Below are 26,094 nucleotides of genomic sequence, written 5' to 3'. Positions count from 1 at the left end.
CTAGCTCCACGTAAGCCTCCTCCCCTCCCCTCTGACTCAGCTCTAATGCTATGCTCAGCTTTTCACTCCTTCCTCAGGCAACTCTGTTCATTCTTCCTCACTCCCCCTTTGCTGACTGGCAGCTTGATATGGCTCAACACACCCAACAGGCAGAGCTGGCCCACCCTGGCACTTCCAGGATACCTTTCTGCACCCACCTGAGCATGGGATATGGCTTCCCTCTCCTTTGCCATGACTTGTGGGGCGTTATCGCAAGCTCCAAGCACTCTTATATCCCTCTTCCTGTGAAGTCTGAAAGTTTGGGGGACACATGGAAGTTGTGGGAAGGTGTTGGAATGCACAGGATGCTCCCATTAGCCCAGTGGAGCAACACTGCAGCTCAGGAAACAGGTATTATTTCTGCTGTGAGTTAAGTCATTTTTGATGGTGAAATGGAAATCATGAAGAATCAGAGCAAGAAAACATGCCTGGAGTGAATTCCTGGGCTGCTAAACATTGATGTTGAGATTCCCCTTTTTGTTCATCCAGCAGCCCAAGGACCTTGGTGGCTTTTCCGCCTTAATCAGGACACAGCTCAGTGTGGGACGGGTGGGAATGCCCATACTCTTTCATGCCGAGACAGGAAAAGCCATGCAAGCCAGGAGTTTGCCTGGCAGCCTCAGCAGGCTTTGCAGATTGAAGTTATTTTAGAATAGTCTAGTCTTTCCTCTGAGGGTTTCTTTCTTAACATAGGGGCATGAGCAAGGAATTAGCTGCAAGGATAGGAAGATGTTACTTGTGCAGCCCTTTGTGTCATTAAAAGCAAATCTGGTCCAGGTCTGCTCATGAGCAGGTGAGTGCATAGAGATAAAACCACGTTCGGTCATAGGGAAGAGCTGCTTCTGGCAGAGGACAACATATACCAGAATGGGCACATCACTGCTCCTGCACACCCAGAGCAGAAGCAGGGAGATGCCTCTCTGCTCCTCAGATCTGGGGGACCATCAGACAGCCACAGCCATGCTCACACCAGCCTAAGACTGGACATAGTGAGAAGATCCAGTGCTGCTCTTGGAGCTGGCTGCATGCGAGGCAACTTAAGTCTGGAAGCATCCCAGCTTTGTCAAGCCCCTGAAGCCAACACGGGTGAGTTATCTTATTGCAAGCATCCAAGACTCGAATTAAGCATGGTTTGTAAGAGCAGGCACAATGCCATGCTGGAAGGTTACATGCCATTATGCCTTGCCCTAAAGGTGTGATGATTTGACTTGGGTCTCCACCAGCAAGGAGATTCCTGCACTGTGCCCTGTTGTGCAGAGCTGTGGCTGAGAGGCAGCCTGCCCAGGAGCTAATGGTTGAGGTTTGTTAGGACTTTGCCAGTTAGTTTAAAAGAGCCAGGAGGTGCTGTTTGGCCAGAAGTGGATTCTGAATTGATGTATTTTAAAGCTTTACCTTCCTGCAGCAAACATTTGTTCTTTGTCCCAAAGTCGAGTGAAGAAAGTGAACAACTTAAAACCAAGGTTTGGGGTTTTGGTTTAAGGAAGGGTAGAAGACAATGTTTAATTACATCGAACTCTAAAGGATGTCTTAGATTTCAATAGAAAAACTTCCAAATTGTAAACCAAAATAAACTCGGATAAAGAAAAAATCTTTCTTTTCCCTCAGAATGCTTGAAAGAAGGAAAATCATCAATTATGTAAGAAAGCTCGGCTCTCCTCTTGGCGAGTGACAGGGTCGCTCTTCCCCCAGGACCTTGCAGCTCAGTAGCAGCCGGTGACGCTACGCCCGGGCCACTTTGCCTTCTTAAATCCATCGGTGAGGAGCAGCGGGGGCCGCGGCAGAGCCCCCCGCAACCCGCCCCATCCCGTCCCGCAGCAGCGAGGGCTTTTCTTGGCGAAAACCTGCGATTCCGGCGTTCCTCGGGAATGAAAGAAAGTGACATGTTGGAAGTGGGGGGAGAAAGAGAGAGAGGAAGGGCTGTCCCTTCTGCAGGGCGGGATCTTTCCTCTTGCTTGATCTATGGAGCCCAGCCCCTTAAATTGGCTCCCGGGAGCGCCCCGGCCACCAGCCCGACGGGGGGAGAGGCGGAAAGCGAGGGAGAAGCAGGCAGGCGGGCGGGCGGCCGGATCCCCCGTCCCGGCCCGTCGGTGTCGGTCCCGGCCCGTCCGCCCCCCGCGCACCATGCGCGGCCCCCGGCGCCCCGCGCCCCTCCGGCCCGCCCGCCCCTAACGCCGCCCGGCTCCGGCGCCTTCCCCCGGCCGCGCTTCGGGGGGCGGGGAGGGGGGAGAAGGGGGCGAGAAGGAAGAAAAAAAGTAAGGATAAAAAACATAAGGGGGGGTGGGGGAAGGGGGACGAGAGGAAGAAGAAGGAGGAAAAGAAGAGCCAAGGGAAGCGGGGAAGGCTGCTCTCCTCTGAGGACAGCGCGCAGCACCATGCAGCTGGCGCCGCTGGCGCTGGCACTCACCACGCTCTTCATCGACGGCTTGAGGATAGGAGCGAGGAGGCAGAAGCTGCACCCCAGGCAAGGTAAGGGGGTGCTGGGGTTGGGGTACTGGGAGGGTGCTGGTGTGCTGCCCCCCCCCCCCCCCGAGGGGTGGGGGGCTCGGCCTCCCCACTCAGGGGCGTGTGGTTCTCTTCCCTTGCAGCCAAGCTGCTGGAGAAGCTCAGCGAGTACGAGATCGTGACTCCTACCCGGGTGAATGAGTTCGGCGAGCCCTTCCCCACCGATGTCCACTTCAGGCGGCGGCGGCGGAGCACCAGCGCTGCCCCCGATGCCTGGATGGCCGCCTCCGCCGCCTCCCACAAGGCACACTACAGGCTCTCCGCCTTCGGGCAGCAGTTCCTCTTCAACCTGACAGCCAGCTCGGCTTTCATCGCCCCGCTCTTTACCGTCAGCCTCCTGGGAGAGCCCGCCGCCCACCAGCGGCGCCTGTACGCCGAGGCGGCCAACGCCGACGTGAAGCACTGCTTCTACCGCGGGCACGTCAACGCCCGCCCGCGGCACACCGCCGTTATCAGCCTCTGCTCCGGGATGGTGAGACCCGCGTCCCGGTCCCGCCGGGCGCCCAGCGGCGGCGCGCCGGGGCGGAAGCAAGGAGGAGGAGCGGGACGAGGGAGGGGTGGGCATTGGGATGGGGACGGCCCCTTCCCTCCGCCCGCGGAGTAAGGGCTGGCGGCGCCGGCTCGCCCCTATCGGGGGTGACTTCCACCCCGCTTTTAGTATTCCGTCTGGTTCCGGCAGAGGGTGCTCCGCGGGTCTGGGGGGAAAAACTGCCACCCAGTGGCACCCCGGCGGGGAGGTCAGCGGGTCAGACACCCTCCTGGCCCCGGAGTGCTGGCGAGGGCTGCAAAAGGGTGATGGAGGCTCCCCACAGCGCTGACCCCAGAGCCGCCCTGCACCCCAGGGCATGGCCCACCGGGTGATAAAGGCACGCCGCCTGGCAGCCGCTCTTGGTGCCCTGCTTTGCAGGGGGATGTTAGCGAAGGAATGAGCAGAAGGTCCCAGCGGGGCTGACCTTTCTGGTGCCTTATAGCACCCTGGGTGCCTGTCCCAGGTGTGCCCAGGGGGGTCTCTGCTGTCTCCAGCTGGTCGGTCGCTCCCCTGAGTGTGTACACCCCAGCTAGTACACGTGTGTGTGCATGGGCATGCCTCCCTACCAGTTACTGGTCATGCATCCCAGTGTAGGATGGCTTTTAGTCTTGGATATCTTGTTTACATGCCAAATCCCTATGTTCATAGTCACATGCAACCAGGAGTGTTGGTGTTTTATCATGAGCTGGGATTTCAGTGGCTGGACACCTCCCTCTGGTCCTTACATGTGTGTTGAAAGCCTGTCTCAGGAAGAACTGCTGTATGAAAACCAGCAAAACCAGATAGAGTTGTACTGAGACCTCCGACATACTACAGCACCATCTCCCCTTGAGTAGGAGTGGTGTGGTAAATGGCACAGGGACAGGGTCTGGTAGACATGCCTCTCTTATTCTTCTGACCTATGGGTTAGTAAATTTGCTTTCCGTAAATTGCAGTGGGATGGCTGCAGGGTGCAGTGCAGCCTGGTGTTGGTGTGATGGGACCTGAAGCTCACATGGGTTACTGCAGAACCAGGCACTCCCTCATTAACCACTCATTGCGTTGGGTAGTCCTGCTCCGTGGTTTGTCATTGCCCAAAGCTAACCCTCTGCTCCTCTCTGGTCCTTCTCAGCTAGGCACCTTCAAGTCTGACGATGGGGACTATTTTGTAGAGCCACTGCTATCACTCGAAGAACAGGAGTATGAAGAAGAGCACAATAAACCACATCTAGTCTACCGACACCGGACACCTCCAATGAACTCTTCGGGGGACAGGCAGACTTGCGACACTCCAGGTACACATTCTGTTACTGCTCTTGGTGACTTGGCACCTATGAAAGGGAACTCATGCAGTAAAAACAGTAGGTTTGGGTGGGGCACAAGGGATGTGGAGTTGAGGGACCCCTCTAGAAATGGTGCTGTGTGAGCTAGGACCGGGCTCGTGGTGGTACTGCTGTCCTGGAGAGATGTGGTGCGCCTGTGCTTCCTAGTAAGGGGTTAGAAGGAAGTTGTGGTCAGGAAAAATGTTAGGTTTCCGTTTCATCCCTGCTGAGGCTGGCAAGAGATCCGTTGGGCTGTCTTGCCTTAAATATCCCATGAACATTTCAACTTGCTTTGTGTCCTCTCCTACGTGTAATTTCCAACTATCCTAATCTAATTTGTTCTCTGTCTGAAATTATCTTTCTGTCCTTTAAATGACTTCTTGGTCTTGCTGTGCTCCTGGTCTTCCCTTCCCAAATGTGTTTGTGATTTGCAGTGTGTTATTTCTTTCTAGTGGAAATGAGAAGGTCCTAACACCAAGCCTGACAGTTCTTCCCTTATTAATCACTTTTCCATGGTTCATTTTCAAAGGCCTTTTTCCCTCATGGCCCTTTCTCTACCAGCACCATCTCCCTGACCTCCTCACTCCCTCTTTCTAGTCATCGCACATATGAAAGAGCACAAGGCTTTATCTCCCCTTCACTCGCCTTGGTGAGCAATAGCCTTGCTCCTACTGTCCCTATTATCTGCAGTGGCCTCCTGCTGCTCTCTGCTTCATTGACTTCCTGATTTTCACAACTAATCCTCTCCTTTGGCAGCAAATAACTAAGTTCTCTCCTGTTTCACCTACTGTTTTGCCCTCCTCCTTTGGCCTGCAGCTAGATCTGCAGGAGCTTTAAAGTCTAAACAGAGTAGACCTTGACTGACTTCCCTTGTGCAGGCTGCAAGCCACTCATGTGCTGCAAAGTAGGTGGAGTTACTCAGGGAGTAAAGGTACCACTGGAGGAGAAGCGTGGTGCCAAACTCAGGCTTCATTTAACACGCGTGACTCATTTGGCACCCATGACTGTGGATTGTGGCTGTGCTGTTGAGTTGTCGGTCTGTTCAGCTTGAGCTGATCGTGCTACCTCAGAAGATGCTCTGGTGCTCTGTGACCAGCCAGAGCCGATGCACTAGGAACATGTTTTTCTTCTAGAAGACATGTGGACACATGTCCACATACAGGCATACGTGCTGGGGGACAATGGTACCTCTCACAAGGCCATCGTTGTTTGTTCTTCCAAGGGTTGCTGCTGGACTATGCCATTCTGGTTTCTCTCTTCCAGCTGTTTCTGCTCCCTTCTTTGAGATCAGATGCAGGAGACTCAGAACAGTTGGAAAGAAACACGGAATCTGGCACATTGCATCAGTAGCCCTTGGAGGAACGGAGCAGCAGATCACAGGACTCATTGAATCGAAGGTAGCTGGGAGGGCTCTGGCTTTGGCTTGTGGACTTCACTCTGTGCCGTTATAACAGCCTGCTGTATTTCACACCACTGTCATAGCTTCCATTGAGGGTATTATCCTTCTGGATCATGATTCACATGAATAATTCTCCATCTATGGTATTATATATATGATGTATATCTCTCTCCTCTTTTCCAACATGCTTTGCCTCTTGCTTATCTTTATTTCCTTGCTCTTCTCAGTTGCTTCATGTAGTGGAGGGAGAAGATCTTGCCTCTCACATACAAGCTTTAAGGCTCCAGATAGGTGTGACAATTTTACTTGTCCTCCTGTCCTCTTTCTCTCCATCTCTTGCTTCCTCTTTCACCATTGTCCAAGGTTTTGAAACAGAATGACGTATGGTGAAGAATTCTTGGTCACTTAATTTAAGTAGCATGTGCAGGGCAGCTTGGGCAATGCTGAACCTTGGTGTTCCCTGTGGATCTGGTGGAAAGAAGGCATCTCACATGTCTTTGGAGCAGAGGAGAAAAAACAAAATCTGGTAGCACTCACTGTTTTGAACAGGGTGCATCTGTCACTCCCAGCAGAGAAGAATGGTTTCATGAGAGTCTGGGGGAGCTTGTTAGAGCTGTAGGTAGTTGTGTGAATCCAGGGAGAAGAATGTGTGAAAAGGTGCATTTGCTTTGCAGGCTTCTGGCAGGGATTGAAATTTGCTCAAAGAGGAAATTAATGCAAAGGAAATCTTTGGTACCACCCTGCAGTGAGCAAGGGAGCCTGCATTGCCGGGTACTGGGGCTATTAAGAACAGCTTTCTGATAGTCTTCTTCCTGGAAACGATTAATAAGCAACACACCGGTGTGCCCTTGCCATGATGATGTAATTATAGACTTATTGCAGTATCCAAGAAAAGTTTCCCTTGTGAGTTGACTGACAGATTGAGTAAAAGCTTTCATTTCCAGTGGTCTTCTGGTGTTACTTTTGGTTTTCAGCATCCTCAGGTCAGCTTAGAAAAACATGTATTTGATTTTCTATAGAAGTTTTAATTAGCCATTTCTGATAATGGTTTTAGGTCCTCTGACATACGAGATACTCTGCAGATGTTGTGAAAAAAGGCCTTTCTTCTCTGAACGCTGATGGATATCTAATGCAAACTGTGCTCTGAATATGAACTTTCATAGCACAAACCAGGGTCTCCTGGCAATGCACTTCAGCGTCTGGTGTATAGCTCAGCCACCGCAATAAAAACTTTTGACAAAGTTTTCCTTGGGGTAACAGGTTAATGTAGTTTCAGTCATAGGAAATGGTGCAATTTCTCCTCCTTCCCTTCTTTTAGTTAGTACCGTGAATCAATTTGTCATCTGGTCAAGGATCTGGCAGAATAATTAGTTGCACTTTACTGAATAACCCTGACGGGATGAAGGCTTGGCCTGGTTGAGAGCGTGATGTCAGTAGGTGCAGCGCCGCTACCACCCATCGCTTCATGATAGCAAGCTTTTCCGATCCAAATTATTAATATCCGCTTTTTTGAGGTGGAGGAGGAAGGGAAAAGAAATTCTGATCCTAAAAAAAGAAGAAAAGGAAGTGGCTCATTGCGAAGCTGGAGAGTGGAGCTTTCCTGCGCCCTGCGGAGGAACAATCTGACTCCGATGATAAAAGGCGCGTAGCTGCATCCTGCAGCTGTGTCCCTCTGTGCCGGCCGGTACTGGGGGGCCAGCAGCAGCAATCTGACCGGCCCATCCAGTCTGACCTCCTGCGAGGAGCAGACCTGCCAGCCCTACCCACTGGTTTCCATGTGAAACCCCAAAGGTTTGGTATGGCAGAGAGATGTCCAACTGCAGATGCTAACGTCACACTGCCTCTAGTCATCACCTGAGTAAACCACTTTGGGCCACCTCTTGCTCTGCATCTTGTGTCCCTTTCTACTGCCTCTTCTTTCTCTCATGTTTCCCACATTTTCTGTCATTGATATGTTTTTTTAGGTATATTTTGGTTGTTGGATTCTCTGGAGCTCTTCCAGTTTTCTTTGGTTTTGTGGTAGCATTAGCGTTTTACTGAGTCTTATTCAACCATTCTGCTTGTTGGCCACCCCTTGTTCTGAGACAGATTGGCCTCCACCTGCCTGGTGGCACCAAGGCACAGTTGCCTTGTGCCCATGACTATAAATGCAAGAGTTGGGCTTTCTTGTCTCCCCAGTTCTGCTGCATGCTCAGCTATTTCATTGCTCCAGACTTTGCCAATTCCTTGTTGCTTTTACTGTGACCCTGTTGCGGTGCTCCTGAATGAACTCTTTTGGGGCAGCTCCTTGTTTGTTCCCACTGCATTCATTTTACTGCTCTCCTGATCTGTGCTTTCCATTTCCTTCCCAGCTTTGTCAGTCAAATACCTCCCTGTTTCATAATTCTTTTATATTCAAGACCCAGCAGTGGCTAAGATGAATGAATCAAGGACTAAATCTTTAGTGAGCATTAGCTGTTCCCATGACTTGTTGCTGGTCAGCCATGCCTGTCCTGAGGCTGGCGTGTCAGATGTGGGCTCCAAGGCTGCGTGTGAGGATCTTGCACTAAGTCCTGGCTCCTTAATGAGAGTGCTTAAAGTGGGAATATTCACCACGGGCAAAACTCCTCATGCAGAAGCAGCAATAACACTCCAACGGTGCCAAACTAGCAGGAAGATGATTAGAGCTTTCCTGTTTCTGGAGGAGAGCCAAGGGGCTGCAGTCAGCAAAGAGGCCTTCCAGCAATTCTCGCTGAGGTGGTGAGGGTTTGGAAATGGGCTCAGAGGAGCACAGGACAGAGCGGATCTTACCTGGGCAGAGCTGGCTGCTGGCAGAGGTGGGAAAGCCCAGTGACTCAGCTGCTGAGGTTGCTTTCCAAAACTCATATGCATTACCAGCACAGAGAGCTGCTGGGCACAGCCTGGAGGCTTAGCACTTCCCAGAAACAGATGTAAAAGGGTCTCAAATTTGCAGCTGGGTATTTAGCTGCAAGGTGTTAAAGCAGTTGGACTATTCAGGAGGCAGCACATGTGTACTGCAGCTCCAAAAAGGCAAGGCTGTGTACTCATATGGGTGAGGAGGAGAAAAGAAGCTGTGTGCGTGTAAGTTGTGTTGAAAAGGTTGCTGTAAAAAGCACAAGACAAATCAGCGTGAACCAAGTCTTGCCGCCGAGCTAGCATGACATGGGCTTAATCAGTAATATGTCACTGATTTTACAGTTGCATTAATGAGTAATTTGTAACAGATTACCCTTTCATAGTAAATGTAACAACCCTTCACACTGAACGTGACACTGGGGAGCCCCCAGAGCAAAGGAGTGCTGCCCTGGGTCTTGGGCAAGCAAAAGGTGCTGCCAGCCCCATGACTGCGATCTTCTTTCTGCATGATAATTAGCATCAGCCTGCTCAGCTATTACAGATAGTTGTCATCTCTTTCCCAGTGCCACCCAGATGGAAAGAGTCATTGATGAACCCACGGCACAAGGAGGAGATGGTCCTGCCACTGTGTTCCCATGTGCTTGAGGAGTGGCCAGGTTGAGGTTGATAGAGTGTGGGTCAGCTAATGTGTTACCGGTGCTGTGACCAAGGAGGTGGCATGGGTGAGGATGTGTTGGGGGTCTGGCACCATGGCTGAAGCCTGACTTTGTCCCTTTCCATGTATCATGGTCTCTTTGTTCAGGTAGGTGATAAGCTCTTTCTCCAGCCTGAGCTGCAGTTTGAGGTATATATCCCATGTTAGGACTGTCAATGGTGGGAACTGTGGCCAAAGAGGCCAGAGGTGGAAAATTTCATACTCATTCTTCAGACCACTTATACATGTTACAGTCTCATTTTATAGCAGGTTTGAGGCAGAAACTTTAAATGTCCTTTTCCACAGGACTCAATGTTTGTGTTCTGGTGACTGGTCCATGATGTAATCCCAGCTCCTTTTCAGTCAAGCTGTTGGTCTAAAGCCCTCTTGTATTTTTGCTGTTCCTTTTGGACCATTTGTCTTCATTCTATCTGTGACCTTACTTTGGTTTTCAACTCCTCCATCCAGCAGAACTTCACATTCTAGGCGTCTGGTTTCCAGGCAGGTCTTCAGGCAAATTCTGTGGTGCTGGGTCTCACGTAGCCTTGGGTTTGCAGGAGATCTGCAGGGAGGTTTCCCTAAGCCTTTGCTTCCAGGTTGAGCAATCCCTGTGCTCTTTCAAATGTCTGTTTAAGCCGTCAGCTTTGCTTTTGGCCTCAGGGTAAAACATTGACTTCGTTCTTTCCCTCAGAAAAGTTTCTCATCTTGAGGAAGTGAATTGTAATTTATACTAAGATAGTAATTATTTCAGGTTTCCTTCCCTCCCAAAACCGGCGAATGAGAGAGTTACGTCACAAGTCCCATATGCTAATGTAATTAATTCTATTTCTGGCTTCCTATTGAGGTAATAGCGCAGTAACAGCCAACTAGTACTTGCTCAGATGGGCCTGGGATGTCAAGCATAAGCTTTTCCCATACTGACTTAGGAAGGGATCAGGCTGGGATGTTTGTGCTATCTTGCTGTGTGCTGGCAAGTGAAATAAGGTATTAGACTGACTTTGGTTAAAAAATGTGATTACAGCCAGTAATGCAGATCCCATACTGTAGTTTTGTTTTAAAATTTTTCAATGTGAGTTACAAGTGAGGTGCATGAATTATCTTGTTGTTAATATTAAAAATGTAGCAAGTCTGGTACCCTAATGGTGGAAAACCAAGATTGTGGCTGAGCAAGTCATTATTGCTTGGTTATTGTTTTGCAACTTGAGCATGGTAAGTGAAGAGAGTTAAATTACTCTCCTGCAATCAAAATTGATGTAACTGTGATTTTTCAACTACTTTTACATCGCCTGTGTGGACATCCACTGAGGAAGGGCAGGTGGGAGAAGCAGGGAGGTATCAGTTGGGTCCTTTCCATCTGTACCCCATAGCATATACTAGTGAAAGCAAACAGGCTGACTATTCTGTGACTTCTGTGATGCCCCATCCCTGGCAGTGTTTAAGGCCAGGTTGGATGAGGCTTGGAGCAACCTGGTCTAGTGAAAGGTGTCCCTGCCCATTGCAGGGGGTTAGAAAATGATGATCTTTAAGGTCCCTTCCAACCCAAACCATTCAGTGATTTTATGTTTTTCTTTCCACGTGCCTGTATTGTCATTACCAGTTAAGTTTCTTTCTTTCTAATGGGATTTTTTTCTGATCTTTTGATCTTTGAGTGAGTTTAGTACAAGGCTATGGTGATCCCAGTGTTGTTCCTGTTGGCATGGTACCTCCTAGGTATCACTAGACATGGACATGGATAACGTGTTGGTGCACTTGAGGCTGTCACGCATTGGGAGTTGAATTAAGAGCAAGCAAACAAGCTTAGTATTTCAGGTGCTCCTGTGGTTTGCAAAGCAGAAGTCAGGTTCAGCAAGTGCAACCTCTAGAGTGCTGCAGGCAAATAGGTTTAATTAGCCCTGGCAGTGCCAAAGGCAGCAGCTCTGGCTTTTTTCCTGATGTACTGAAATACCACCAGTGTATGTCAGTGTGCCCATGGTATATTCATACCAGTGTCACCCACAGCCTGGCTCAAATACATGTCTACTCACAGATGAAACGCTGCAATGTACTTTAGCGATCTGCCCAACCCCATAAAGTATCAGGGTGGGTTTCAAGCTATTTTGCCATGTTTTTTCAGTCATTCTCCATGGCTAGTTTATTTTTCTTCTTGAATCAGTGGATTATGGAACTGGTATCAGTGAATTTCAGCACTGTAGCTTTCTGTCAACTGTACCTTAAACCAATTTTGAACCACTACAATGGTCCTTTTCTGCCTTGCGGTTGTGAGGTGCAGTTATTTACTTATTTCTTTTCTGTAAGATGATCTTGAATCATTTTCTGCCACATGGTCAGCTCACATGTTCCTATCTGCTTTCTTAAAGAGGCAATTTATTGTTTTGTTCATTAATCTGGTTTCTGTCTACTGTGTGAAATTGATAGCTGGTTTCACATACAACTTTTTACCTTAGGCAGAAAAGAATTCTTTAAAGCTGGAATGCATTCTGACATACATCATCAGGAAAGGAAATGTCTGGAGTATGTGTGGTCTTTGGTGCTTGCATGGCATAAAAACAGAGAGTATTTTCTTACTGAGAGAAGTTGATTGGTGCTAATTGCAAGTCCATGGTTCTCAAGCATTCTGGTTCAAGCAGCAGGAAGAAAGGCGGGATCACCCTGAATGACATAGGTGGGCTCAGCATCACATTGAGCCTTGGCAGCTCCAAGGCTGAGTCCTTATGGCCAAAGCCACTGCAGGTGGTAGTGGCTGATTTTTGTATCAGTGATGCTTCATGCCAGTCTAAACTGCTCATGGCTCTGTAGTGTTGCTTTCTGGCCTTGAAGAGTATTTTCATAGGCTACAAACACAGATTCCAGGCTCTGGGCTTGACATGGGGGACATCTTCAGCACCGTGCTCCTGGGCACGGACCTTTCTGAGCATCTTAACATTGCTCCAGTTGGAGATCTAGGAAGCCACTTAGTGAAGTGTACCTATGTAACTCAAAGGGGAGGAAGGCAAGAAATTATCAAGGTGTACCTGGGTAATGAGGGCTTGTGATCTGTTCCTGGAAACATTTCTCTTAATAGCAAAGAAAACTTCTCTGTAGAAGCCCATTATTTTGATGCTCCTGGAACAGTCTGGGAGGGAACACTTTTGAGCCCATACCATAGTATGAACAATATGGGCAAAATTGAACTATTTCTCTTTCATATTTCTCTAATAGTGGCACAGTCTGATATTTTACTGCATTTTCAATAGTTCCAACTGTGAAAGTTTGATCTATGCAGTTTTGTCCAGCTCTTGCTGATGAAGGCTGATACTTCAGTTGATCTCTCTGTTAAATAGGTTCAGATTAATTTGCATTTGAACACTTTCTGGTTTGCAGATTAGAATAATTAGGCAAATTTTCATTTCCACTCTTGGTGCAGGATATCTTTCTCTTTGGATACTGGGTGGCCCCTATCCTTCATTTCCCTTCTGATGGAGGTCACTGATGTCACCTCTAAAGCCTGTTTCCCCTTTCTATCTATAGCAGCAGCTCCAATTGCACAGCCACAGAGCTATCCAGAGGGAAGGCAGGATTAGTCCTGCTCATAGTTGTCTCAGTGTGGTGCAGGTCATGGCAGTTGCTGCTCCCACATTACCATTCCTGGTGAGCAGCTGCTGGCAGCAGACGGATATCTGTATCTGTAGGTATATTGAAAGAAAGATAGAGATATAAAGCATATTGATAGAGAATTAAAGCAGACCTAAAGCTAAGAAAAATCATTTGGTCCAGCTTAGGACCTGTGTGGGTCTTCAAGAGGAGTCAGTTTCCATCCCGTTTCCTGGCAAAGGGAGCCTAAAAACATGGTTTGATTTCAGCCAGTCTGACCTCTGTATGAAGAAGACCCATTTTGCCTCTTGCCTCTCTTTTCCAAGTGATGACAGACACTTCAGTGGCTGCTGTTGTACCAGCTACAGACAGCAAATTCAGACCAGCCAACTGTAGCTGTAGCTTGTACTGGAGTGCTTGAACAAGGTTTGCTGCAGTGGCTCCTGCAGGTCACACACTGACTGGAGGTGTGCAATAAATAACTTCCAAATGATGGTTTTATCATCTGTGCAGCTGGATCAGAGTAGGTCTAAGAGTGCTATGGGCCAAGCACTGAGTGTCAAACTGTGTTCAATATCCTAGGTCATACATTCAGGAAAGGTCTGATAGTAGGTTAATTTGAAAGGACCATGCTCCATTTCTAGCTTGGAGTAGTTGTTAATGTTATTAGCTTGAGAAATAGATTATTTTCCCCCCTCATGAACTCTTTTATGTCTCTTTTTTGGTGACTGTCTTCCCCCTGTTATGTGCAGCTTTCATGAACTTGGAGCTGAACTGCAATTGCTTGCATTGTCACATGCCTTATTTAATTGTGCAAATTGCTTTCTATTCCAAGGACAAGTTAATGTAGAAATGGAAAGAGTTAGAACTGTTGGGATAAGCGATCACGCTTTCTTTTAATTTTTGGGTTTAACATAACAATAGCTACTATTTCAAAAGCAGTCCCTTGTTGACGCGGGAGTCACGGACAACGCAGAGATGATCAATGTGATCAAGCGATTGCCAAATTTATTACAAAGCCTTAACTCCTTATATACTATTTCTTACATGCAGTTACAGTGATTCGGCATATTATGATTGGATACATGTCTTGAAGAACCTCAGTGACTAACATATAATTGGTTAAGCACAGGTGTGAGAACTTGACCTCAAAAGCTTGCCAACAGTCCACAGTTCTCATTAACTCAGTGAATTCCAGCTTCTTCTTATCTTGCTTGCTTAAGCTTCCTCGGGCCTCTCATGGCCTTGCTGTATCTTTCAGGATTATTCAGAGTTTATGTAGCAGTTATCCATTCTCCTGTGAGAACACTGTCTCCACAGTCCCTGGCTCTGCCCTGTCACCCCTTCATGCAGGCAAAGTACTCAGTCTGAGTCTCCTCTGCCCTCTCCCTTGGGATAGATTCAAAGTCCATTAATCAGTGGAAATCATCCATAAGTCAGCTCAGTGGGCTCTGGGCTGAGGCTTCTAGTGCAAGTGGGAAGATGCCATCAAGGAGGAATTATCCCTGTCACAGGATTGGGTCTCCTTTATAAGTCCCACATAACAAAGAAGAAACCAGGCAGAAAGAAAAATGGACATAGACCTCCAGCTCTGTCTAAAGACAGTGCAAACACCATAGACTAGCTTAGTAAAGCAAGCTGTTAAATGGACATTATTCCAGCAGCCTTTTAGCCACCTCTTGAATGAGCATTAACTGCTGAATCAGTGCATAGGCTCACCCAGTACTTGAATTATTGATGTGTAGTTTGCATGGGTTTAAAGTGTTGGTCTACCCATTGGGCTTAGGTTTTTTTGCAGATTAAAGCAAATGTTTTATTACTTCAACCCAACTGATTCCTGCCATGTGTAGATAGATGTTTTTCAGGTCGTTTGCAGAGATTGAGAGCTTGCCAAGCAAACCATTCTTCCTGATTTCTGTTAATATATTAACACAATAGGAAACTTAAAAAAAGGCAAACCCAGGTGGAAAAACATTGCACCCTTTTTTGGTGCTGTGTGTGGCAGTAGGAAGCAGTCACTATAAAACTGAACTTTTCTTCTGTAACTTGAGAAAATCTCACTTCTGCTTGATTCAATGGCAGTGTGCTGCACCATTCAATAAGGGTATGGCTGTTGTGGCCATTGTAACAGAGCAAGATAACAGCAGCACCAGGCACAGGGAGTACTGGCAGTGCCTGTATGCAACTCCCATTAATGCTGGTGGGGTTTTATGGATGGGTTGAGAGCAGTGCCCTGCCATTAGTGTTTAATTTTTTACAGGTGAATGTGCACCATCTCTGAGTGTAGTTACATGCAAGAAAGATGGGTGAAGATAACAGTTCACTACTGTCAAAGTCCAGGAGTGGCTTTACAAATAATGCACCCCTGCTGTGTGCTTGGTTTTACAGTAACTAGGCTGGCAAACATACTGTATGTGACTTGTCCAAATAGTGAGCTGTAAGTGTTGGAGTGATTCATACCTGGAAAATAATGTCAGCTTTTGAAGGGATGATGGGGCTGACTTTATCTATGTGCTGGACAGGGGAAGTGCAGATACTGTACTGACACTTGGCAGTGTTAGGTTAGCAATTGGACTCAATGATCTTAAGGATCTTTTCCAACCTAAATGATTTTGTGACACTGTGCCTGATCTCTGCAAAAGGAAAAAGGCAGTTTTTCCTCTGTGCTGGGCATAGCTGCCTGTGTTGGGCTGTGGTCCTGCACAGTACGTCAGGTTGAGGCTCTTAGAATCAGACCTGGCATTTCATGGGTTTTGGGTTTTGGGGGAGTTTGAGGTTCTTTTTTGAGCATGTGCCAGCACTAGCTGCAAGATTTCAGTGCAAGCCTAGTCAATATCAACAACTCAAATACCTCCTGTATAACCACTTTCTCTCCAAAGAATCCTTTGCATGGAGGAGAAGATGCCTTAGCCCCATGGTTCCATCTGGGGCCCTATGGAGCCATGGTGGTGAATAGGTGAATAGAAATCTGCCTTCACACTGCAGCCTTGCCTTCAGCCTCACTTGAGCTCTGTTGGTCATCTCCTCATCCTTAATGCATTTTCTTTTAGCACTTCTATTTTTAAGTTGGATATTTAAAAGGAAAATTTAAGGGACTGGCTGAGGGTGCAGAGAGGAGGGGAGCTGGTTGAAGGGCTGTTAGCACTTGCTCCTAAGTCTGGTCTTCTTCACACCTTTAAGTTATTTGTATGCATAGTTGGCTTCCTGCACTGGTTGGCACTGAATGAGTCAGGATAATGTCATGGTTGCCCACAAAGCGGTGCCAGCTTAAGAGCACAACCTTGCCAACACAAGGCCATTGATTAGTGCAGAGGAACTAGGGCAATCCAATTATAACCACAAATGCTATTGGCTTTCTCAAATTCTTAGTCAAATAACTGCAGGCTCTCTGCTGTATTAAGGTGGTCTGGACTATATCAAGAAGGGAATTCATAGGACTCTAGGTAGTGCAGAGTAAACAGGATTTAATTCTTGAATACTGTATTGCCTATTTACACATAGGACAAAAGGATAGTATTTTTCAAATAGGTAGAAGCTGGCTGACCCCCTTTGCCTGCCCTTGATATTGGAGAATGTCTTTTATATGTCCTTTTTTGGAAATTATTACAAAATATCCTAAGAGGAAACTACACAGGAAAAATAGCTAAGAAGTTTCCTATCATTTTGATCTTGTTTGAGCATTGAGTATTCCTTTGTTCCCTAATATTATGCTTCCTCTAACCTACTCAGTGGGTCAGATAAGGAAATGTGATATTTTCCACCACCATGATGAAATTAGGCTAAAGCTACAAAGATTGTGAGGGTTGTAGCCTAGAGTCTTAGATGAGTAGTTCAGATCTGGCCTTATATTAAATGCAGAAGCAAATAGTCTCTCATGGATGAATCACACTCAATTAGCTACTTCCTATGATGAACTGATTAAAAATTAAGTGGCATCAAATAAGATTGATTTTGCTCTTACATTTAAATAATGCTATAATTACATACTAATCAGATGGTAAATCTTAATTGTACACGTTCCATATGTTTTATTTGCCTGTTCTCCCTCTTCACTTTGTCGTCTTTGTATCAGCATGGAGTATATTTTCAGGCTGCTTTTATGTTTGGCCTAATTGAATATCAAAAGCAGTATATGTGAAACTTCCTGAATTCTATTCTTTAGCCAGTGGCAGCTGTGCTATTAGATGACCTTTACCATTCCTGTAGCACAGAATAATAAAGGGAGGGGGGGAATTGAAGCCCAGCCATGTTATTGTTAGAGACAGAAATAAATCATATATAATTGCTTTGCTATGAAGGCCAAATCCTGCCGTCCTTCATGCCTGAGTTAGAAATACAGGATTTGGACCTTTGTTTCCTGTGGTTTCCTGGCCACCTTGGACGTGCCCAGAATCCTCACACTGTCGCTGCGGTGGCTAATTACCATCATGGGGCTCACGTCGTGTTAAACTGAATGGCAGCCCAGGCTCCATCCTTCCTGCATGGGCAAGGAGACAGCTCTGCTGCAGGGAAACTTCATGGGAATGTCCATCTTGAAGTGCCATTGACTTCTGTAAGGTTAGTTTAAAGATTAAGAAAAGCCTTAGATGTTGGATTACATGGTGGCCTTCCACAGAGTGCTTCTGGTTTGGGTACTTGTTTGTAACAAGCCTGCTGACTCTTTATTGAAGTGAAATAGCTATTTTGACATGTGGTATTAACTTTATTCACTCCAAATTGCACTTGGTGTTTTTGTCTGCTTTTCAATCATAGATCATGAACACAGTCACAAAAAGAACAAGCGGAAACACTGGAGAAGAGAGTGGGCCGAAAGCAGTATATTATCTGACGTGGAAATGTTGAAACACAGTCTGGAAGTGAATTCATTTTCTGCAGATAGCAACAAGACTGGGAACATCATTGAAAAGAAGAGCCACAAACGAACAAAGCGGTTTCTCTCCTATCCTCGGTTTGTGGAAGTGATGGTGGTGGCTGACAGCAGGATGGTTGCCTACCATGGAGCTAATCTACAGCACTATGTCTTAACGTTAATGTCAATAGTGAGTAATTCAACTAGGAGGAGTACATTTACCCACGGATCATTTTCTAGGCATCACAGAGCACACTTTCTGCTGTGTTCATGTGCAGTACCATCAGTTTGCCTAGGCCAGGCATGGAGATAGTGCTGGGATTAGAGTACAGCTTGGAATCACTAGTCAGAGTTGTCTTTCTTCCCAGACTTTTCCTACATCTCTCCCTTCCACCTTTCCAAACACCAAGCATTAAGAGAAATATCACTGGCCCTTCAGTCCATGTCTTCTTTTTATTTAAGCCCATGTGAAATAGCAACTGAATTAAAAAGGTACTTTGGGAAGTGTGCCTTCCAAGGGACTGATGCTAGCAAGTTACACAGGTGCCTACCTTCCCTTGCTGTTGCAAGGAGAAGCAGCCTGTGGTCACCTGGATCCTTAGCATAGTGCTGGGATGGGCTTTCCTGGCAGAGAACAAGCATTTTAGTAGCTGCTGGTACTAGGATGCAGTAGTACCATCCCCAGATAAGCAGCTCTGTAGATGCAGAGTGACTGGAATGAATATCTATCTTCCATAGTTGTGTCACTGGAGGGATTTTCATCCTGTTTGAAGGTAGAAGTGCAGTGAATATGTGGTCTAAAACTTTCTACATCAAAATGAGGTAGTTGGGAGAATAAGTTGCTTTTGACAGTCTTGATTGGTGGTCATTGTATCTCAGAGCAGAATGATCCTGTAATTTGGTGAAATGTGCACTAAAGCAAAAGGAAATGTCTGGTTTCTAAAATACCAGCAGGTTTGCCTCATTCTGAAATTGTGCTTCTGGCAGGAGGTCTCTCCAAGTAGCATCAGAGCACTGAGTGGGACAGAAGAGCAGCTCTGGGATAAAACAGTTACAGAATGGAAAACATAGACTCATAGAATCATAGAATAGTTAGGGTTGAAAAGGACCTTAAGATCATCAAGTTCCAACCCCCCTGCCATGGGCAGGGACACCTCACACTAAACCATCTCACCCAAGGCCTCGTCCAACAACGTGTTGTCTTAGTTGTTTCTTTCCTTGAATGTTAACAATAATTCTGAACAATTCTATTTGAATCAGGTGGCTTCTATCTACAAAGACCCGAGCATTGGAAATTTAATTAATATCGTTATTGTGAAATTGGTGGTGATACATAATGAACAGGTAATGGAAGCGATTTTCTTCACCTGCTGTTTGACAGTGATGTTTGTAGTGGGCATTGCGACGAATAAGTAAATTCCTGCTGTGTGTTTCTTATTAGGATGGTCCTGCAATATCTTACAATGCCCAGACAACACTAAAAAACTTCTGCCAATGGCAGCAATCACAGAACCACCCTGAAGGAAGTCACCTTCAACATGATACAGCTGTGCTTGTTACCAGGTATGGTGAATATTCTCATGAAAACTATAGCCTGTCATACATCAGAGGCTGTGAGCATGTCACATATCCATCTATGGGAAATTATTAGGTTTGGATGTGGGTGCAGTGACATTTGCAATTGTGGGAGCAGTGTAACTGTGAGCTGAATTGGGATAGTGTGACCAACATAGCGATAGATGACTGAAAGCTTCGGGACTGTCCAAGTTCTGCCTGTGGGTTCACCATAGGGTGAAAAACATTGACTGTGGTAGGGAGCTGGTTTGGACTCTCGATAATGTGGCAAACCAGTTTGAGAAGGTCTGTTGGAGGACCAAGAATTGCTTTTGGATGTTGTTGTTATTGTGCTTGTACCTTAACTCGCTGCTGCATTGAAAATTAATGTGTCAGGTCTGCTCTGCTTTCAGACAGGATATTTGTAGAGCACACGACAAATGTGATACTCTGGGTAAGGAAAACCTTTCCTTTGTCTTTTAATAACTTTTTTTGTACTGACAATGTTAGTTGCCTGTGCTGAACTATGGGAAACATTTCCCTGTCATAAATCTCTGTTCTCTCCTAGGTCTGGCAGAGCTGGGCACAGTCTGTGACCCATACAGGAGCTGTTCAATTAGTGAAGATAACGGACTGAGCACTGCTTTCACAATAGCACATGAACTTGGCCATGTGTATGTTTTATGTAAATACATTTACATTTAAATAGCCCAAGATTTATACTAGCTAGGGCTTGCGGCCAGACTAGGACTTGGTACCTGCTGGGCCTAATTATTTGAGAGGAGATAAATACACTTGGGTAGAAGATGCACCACCGAGGAAGATTAAGCTGTGATTCTGAGAGGTGGTGGAGTGCTCCAGAGCCCATCTGAGAGCAGCAGAACCACATTTTGAGGAGGATGAGTGATAGGGTACCCCAAGCAGCACTCAGGCAAGGGAGGAGTGCTAACAGATGTCCCTTATTGCTGCATCTTCTCACATCTGCATGCAGATGGCAGGTGCTCAACCTGTCACAGCTCATCCCACTGCCATTTGTGGTGCTACTGAAGGCAGCCCAGCTGTGTGTGAAGGCAGAAATTTACCCAGGGCATCTGGCAGGTAATGGGAATGTATAAGTGAGCCTTATCCCCCTCTTTAACTATTTCATGATGGAAAATCTCATGCTGCTGGACATCCCGAGAAGAGATGCTGTCATTCAAGATTGCATCTCCTCCATTGGAAACTTCTTTTAACTGATTTTGACTCCTTTTGAGAGTGGTTGGGAGAAAAATCATCTCAGATCATGTAGTCCTTTACCCTTACCCCCCAGCTGTAACTCTTAGCTGATTTAGCTCCAAACCACCTGCCTGGTTTACAGTGGAGGTCTGTAGGTTTGAGATGGATGAGTACTTGAGAACAGATCTCTCATTGTTTTAAACTCCCTTTTTCTTCACGGGGAGCCGGCTGAGATGGTCTATTTTTAACTACAGTAGTATTTGTTTAAATGAGATTTCCTGATGAAAAGTCCCCGAAGTTTTGGTGTTCCCCACACCTAACCTGTGGCTAATTCCTTCCCTAATGCCCCAGATCTGCCAGAGGGGTTAGCAGTGCTCCCGAGCAGGAATCGCCTCTTTGCTCTTTTACAGGGAGCAGAGTGGGAAAGGTGGTTCAGTGGAGGTAATCTTAATGGGATATAAACTCCCCAGCCTTCAGACGCAGGATCACACCGGGTCATTTCCCCTTCTCCACTTCAAACAGCCAAGCGCTTTAAGCCATTCCGTCTCCCCTAGCATATTTGCTGCATTTTCCAATATGTCATGTGCTGCAAGCTTCGCATGGGTTTCTGCTGATATTGATGCTTGGTGGCATTTTGTAAACCTGCTACATAAAGTATAGGAGCCAGGTATATACCTGGTGTGACCCTGTTTAGCCAACAGCATGAGGGATCGGCGTGGCCCAAGGTATTCAACTGCATTAAAAAACATTTGGCAGGCAATGTAGGGTGCATGCAACGGACTTCAGGTGGGCAGTGAGCTCAAGACATTTGTCTCCTTCAGAACCTCCTAATTCCCCTGGCTTCACTCTTGGGTCTTTTTCTCAATTCCAGAGTTCTTTCTATTTTCATGGTGGTGGGACCAAACTCCAGATTGCCTGCGGGTGCCAACTGCTAGTGAAAAGCTGAAATAGCATCTTACTTCAGGCTCCCTCTGACTAAATATGTGTGGAGAGCTTACCAGGATGTTCTGTATCTTTTTGCAGACAAGTGATAGGGCCTGCATTTGAGGAATACTTGTTGACACTTAGGAATATGTGCATATATTCTGCAGTGCCCGTCAGCAGTATATCTAGGAAAAGTTCTTGGGTTTGCTTACTTTTAGTTCACACTGTTGCTATGCTAAATACTTGACATTTGTCACTTAACTGACTCTGCTTTTCACTGCTGTTTTTCTCTTAGATTTAACATGCCACACGATGACAATCATAAGTGCAAAGAAGATGGAGGTAAAAATCAACAGCATGTCATGGCGCCAACACTGAACTTCTACACCAACCCCTGGATGTGGTCAAAATGCAGTAGGAAATACATTACTGAGTTTCTGGAGTAAGGCCTTGCATATGCATGAGTTAGGCTGTTTTTACATGTGCATGCATTCCATGGGGTTCCTTGGTTAATCTGAAGTCCTAGTGTGCAGCGTTTGGAGGAAATCATAGGGATTTGTGTGTGCACACATCCTTTATATAGAGCAGGAATGCACCCCTGCTATCCAGTCCCTGCCAGTTCAGCCTCATGATAAGCTGGCAAGGACCGGCGTCTCTATGGGGAAGAATGTCTAACCCCATGGATATTGCTTTTAAGGAATGCACGTTCTCCTCGAACCTGAAGAGTGAGTTTTTCAAGCCCTGTGGCCCAGATACAGAGCTGTGTTTTAGGAGGCAGATTGCATCTGCCTTTCTGCTCCAGAGGTCAAGATAAAGCCCTGGCACTAACCTGTGGTGGGAACACCATTCCAGGAGCCCACGGGTTAGTTTGATATGCACAGTGATTACCCATTTTGCTCCGAAGCCTTCCCATGTGTTGTGATGGGGAACAGAACAAGAGCCATGGTGGCAATTCCAGGAGCTGAGTCCCTTGGGCAGTTCTGCTAATCAGTGATATTCTTTCTAAATAGTACCAGTACTTGCTTAGCCACTAAATACAGGTTGTGCACTCAGATATGCTTTGCCAGGATAGCTGACTGCAAGGTGGTGGATGGTTGTTGGCACAACACGGTGGTGGTGGTGATAAATGGGTGATGCACCCTCCTGTGCTTGAGTCTGCAGTAGCTGTTGTAGTGCTTGTTAAATATGGCAAATGTGGTGTGCATCTGCCCTAAGGTTAACTCAGGTAAGCAGCAAGGGGTTCTGTTCTCACGGCCTCTTGTTTAACACTGTTTATCTGATTTGTGTTGTAGCACTGGCTATGGGGAGTGTTTGCTTGATGAGCCTTCATCAAGAACGTACACATTGCCTCAGCAGCTTCCGGGGCTGATTTATGATGTCAACAAACAATGTGAGTTAATTTTTGGACCTGGATCTCAAGTGTGCCCATACATGGTAAGTGGAATTCCACCCTGATGTTGCCAGAGCAAAATAAGGCCTCCTGGGGTTGGGTGAATCATAGATTCATAGACTCATATGGGTTGGAAAAGACCTTTAAGATCATCAAGTCCAACCTTTACCCCAGGACTGCCAAGTCCATCACTAAACCATGTCATAAGGGCCACATCTACATGTTTTTTTAAACACTTCCAGGGATGGTGGCTTGGCCACTTCTCTGGGCAGCCTGTTCAATACCTTCACCCTTTTGGTGAAGAACTTTTTCCTAATATCCAGTCTAAAATGGGAAGTTCACAAGCCATCAAATTACTGTCAAGCTTGTGAGTTAATGATAAATGCTAGGGGGATAATTTCATAAAAGGTCAGATATCTGGTAAGGTACGTGGCACATATTTAATACTTCCATCTTTTTAATACCTGAAGCAGATGCAGTGTCGGCGACTTTGGTGTATCAACATTGATGGTGCACACAAGGGATGTCGTACCCAGCACACACCTTGGGCTGACGGGACAGAATGTGAGCCTGGAAAGGTCTGTAGTAACTGGTGGTTACAGCTTTGTAACTGTTTCCTAGGGCTTAGGCTAAGCATATCAGTCCAAACCATCCTATCCCAGTGATCAGTTGTATGGGGAACAGCTACTGATGGCAGCGGTGAGAGCCCAAAGCATCTTGTTGAGTTTTACATCTGGTGTGCATGGGTCAGCTCTACCCCAGGTAATGTGATTAACATCGACTGCTTGGCATAACGTTGTTTAAAGCAGGTATTCCTTCTGGAGTGCTTATCTTTTTCAATTAATGCCCTTGAGTGAACTCTTGAGCAAAACCTTTGCAAAGCTTCCCTAGGCTTTTATTAGAAATTTCCTATACGGTGTGAGCAATTAGTAATTTTGTGTAACATAAACTGGCCAACTGGTATCATAGCTTGACAATATCAGAGTAAAATATGGAACTGATTGACATTTTCTACATGGAACATTTTTGGCAATAATTCATAGAAACTTTCAATTTCCATGTGCAATGTTAGTTTCCAGCTAGCATTGTGGTTTCTAGGATAACTATTTAGTATTTAGTTTTCCAGATCTGGAGAAAAATAGTTGAGGATTTTTCTTCTTCTTTTATTGAGATACTGAACCTTTTGGTGAAAAATGATAACTAGTTTTCATCATTTGTTTCTGAATAAAAGTATTCTCTGTGTGGATCTAATAAAAAAACCAAGATGTTATTCTACAATTTCTAACTTAAAAATTTGCTTTTCAGGCTGTTGATGATCAGTTACAGTTTTCCTTTAGAGTCAACATTTTAATTCATAGTCTTTCGAATGTATGTTTGGGTTTGTTGTTGAGGGATGTGGTTGGAAATCCTATTTGTGTGCTACTCCTTGGAGCCAACTGTACACCAGTGTTTAAAGTTTTATGTAAAACCTGTGCTGGTTTGAGACTAAGGATAAAGGGAAGGCAACTGTGGCATCCCTGTGACATGAGACCTTGTGCCTTCATCACCTCCATTGGTGACCTTGTGGTTGCTGGAAGCTCAGAAATAACATACTTTCTTGAAATTCCAAAATTGGGGTCGCAATTTTGTTCTGACAAACCTGCAGTTACCCTGGGACATGACCAGTGATGTGCAACCAGCTGCAATTGGGCAGATTAGCACCTCCTCAGAGTTACCCTGTCATGCAAGAGGCAGTGTCCAGCTGCATGGCTTTTAATAAAGACTGTGTAAGCGAAAACATTTCAGCCCATAAATTTAGACAATTTAACAAGTCTAGACAAATTAGACAAGTGTGACCTGAACTTCTCGGCTGAGAGCAGATGGGCTCTTAAGAAAAGCTAATGCAGGCCACTCGTGTTCAGGCATTTGAATGCGTTCTCATAAAAAGGCTTTATGGAGTAATTCTTTTATCTGTGTGTTGGTCTAATTCAAGCTTAAGTTTTGTATCATCATATGGCATCTCCTTAGTGTTTACTTGGGCTTGTAAAGTATTGTGGTGCGACTCTCTCCTGGTTATCGGGGTTGTTTAAAGAATGATTAAATAAAAGTATACGAATAGTAATCATTTCTATCTTCTGCTGTATGGCAGCAGGTAGCATATATGTTATGCATGCATGGAGCTCCACAGTACTTGTCTGCCCCCTGCTAATCTATTCAGCCAAAGTCAGCCCAAGGATGGGAGCTGGATGTGGTGAATTATCTGGGACTCCAGTGGCAAGACAAAGGGAAGGAAAGCCTGTTGTAGTATCTCCCATCCCTGCCATTGCTCTCCTGCTCAACTGTGTGTCTAAGTTGTTTTGAATTTGCTCCAGACAAAAATTCTTTCATGCTCTGCTCTGGAAGCTCATAGGAAGGAGAACCCTGGCAGGCTTCATAGCTTTTCTGTTGTAACTCAACAGAAAGTATTTTTAAAACACAAAAGGCATGAAGATTGTGCAGCCAGACTATTCACATTGTGCTTCCAAGAAACACCATTGCATTTCCCTAAGATAATCTTGCTGTTTATTTAAAACAGCTGCTCCTTTGGGTTTTTTTCTCCTCCCTGATTTACCATCAACTACAAACTCCAAATTTTTAATCAAATGAAGGTGGTTTCCTGGTTAATTCTCAACCAGGATGGGAGACATACAGGTCATGTCACAGGTTAGCTGTGCTCATTCACTAGTTAGCTATTCAGTCATCTTCTCTGGGTCAGTGGTGCCAAGCATGATTGTGGTTATATATTTAGCTGGGAGCATCAATATTGCTGCGAGCTCTCCTCCACTGGGACAGCACTGTTGAATTGGTGTCATATATTTTTGTACGTTGATGATAGCTGTTGGACCTCTTTGTCCCTGTACAGGACTGGCATAGGGGTCCCAGCGTGCATTTTTTCAGCCCTCTAAATGCCAGAAGTTATGCATCATAAACATTTGTCCTGCGGCAGCGAAACGGGCATTTCAGCTTGTTTTATTCCTGTCCTTTACTGTGGCAGAGATTTTTTAGCCAGTTTCTATTTGGGGACTCATATTTTCAGATGAAAGCAAATCTAGGGCACATTGCAGATTTAGAGACTATGCTCATCCCTCAGCAAATGCCACGTTTAGGGTGCAAGCTATGAGTTGCTCAGCTGTCCTGCAAATGAATAGGCCTTTGCTTTCTTCATCAGCAAAGCAATGTGACGAGCTGGTCATCATGAGCAAAAGGTGTTAAATGTGCTGCAGAGCCAGTGTCCTATGGGCTGGATGCACAAC

General features: G+C 46.0%; 1 protein-coding gene and 1 long non-coding RNA gene across 6 annotated transcripts in view; one reads left to right on the top strand and one right to left on the bottom strand.

Annotated features, from left to right (window-relative positions):
• Positions 1–1,553: 1,553 nt before the first annotated feature.
• On the bottom strand, positions 1,554–2,737 carry LOC130606476 (uncharacterized). The gene is made up of 2 exons (XR_008973979.1): positions 2,444–2,737; positions 1,554–1,897 (listed from the first exon to the last, which is right to left on the bottom strand). It is a non-coding gene; the product is annotated as an uncharacterized LOC130606476 (long non-coding RNA).
• The window catches only part of ADAMTS9 (ADAM metallopeptidase with thrombospondin type 1 motif 9), an 80,698-nt gene continuing 56,508 nt past the window's right edge, over positions 1,905–26,094 (top strand). For 2 of the 5 annotated variants that reach the window (XR_008973978.1, XM_057422859.1), the window contains exons 1-11: positions 2,328–2,505; positions 2,625–3,013; positions 4,182–4,344; positions 17,643–17,929; positions 19,000–19,083; positions 19,181–19,302; positions 19,707–19,747; positions 19,862–19,967; positions 21,728–21,874; positions 22,725–22,866; positions 23,293–23,400. Coding sequence is in view for 4 of the 5 variants with exons in the window: in XM_057422859.1 (XP_057278842.1) it covers positions 2,412–2,505; positions 2,625–3,013; positions 4,182–4,344; positions 17,643–17,929; positions 19,000–19,083; positions 19,181–19,302; positions 19,707–19,747; positions 19,862–19,967; positions 21,728–21,874; positions 22,725–22,866; positions 23,293–23,400 (1,683 nt within the window). In the remaining variant the exon portion in view is untranslated. Of the gene's footprint in view, positions 2,506–2,624; positions 3,014–4,181; positions 4,345–5,636; positions 5,769–17,642; positions 17,930–18,999; positions 19,084–19,180; positions 19,303–19,706; positions 19,748–19,861; positions 19,968–21,727; positions 21,875–22,724; positions 22,867–23,292; positions 23,401–26,094 lie in introns of those variants that run through there. The other 3 variants (XM_057422857.1, XM_057422858.1, XM_057422861.1) reach the window with 3 other exon arrangements.

Source organism: Pezoporus wallicus, unplaced genomic scaffold, assembly GCF_028554395.1.
Source record: "Pezoporus wallicus isolate ANWC-B61680 ecotype Strahan unplaced genomic scaffold, APGP_CSIRO_Pwel_v1 contig_7073, whole genome shotgun sequence".
NCBI lineage: Eukaryota > Metazoa > Chordata > Aves > Psittaciformes > Psittacidae > Pezoporus > Pezoporus wallicus.
Note: the sequence above shows the minus strand (reverse complement) of the source record. Positions and strands in the feature narration are given on the sequence as shown.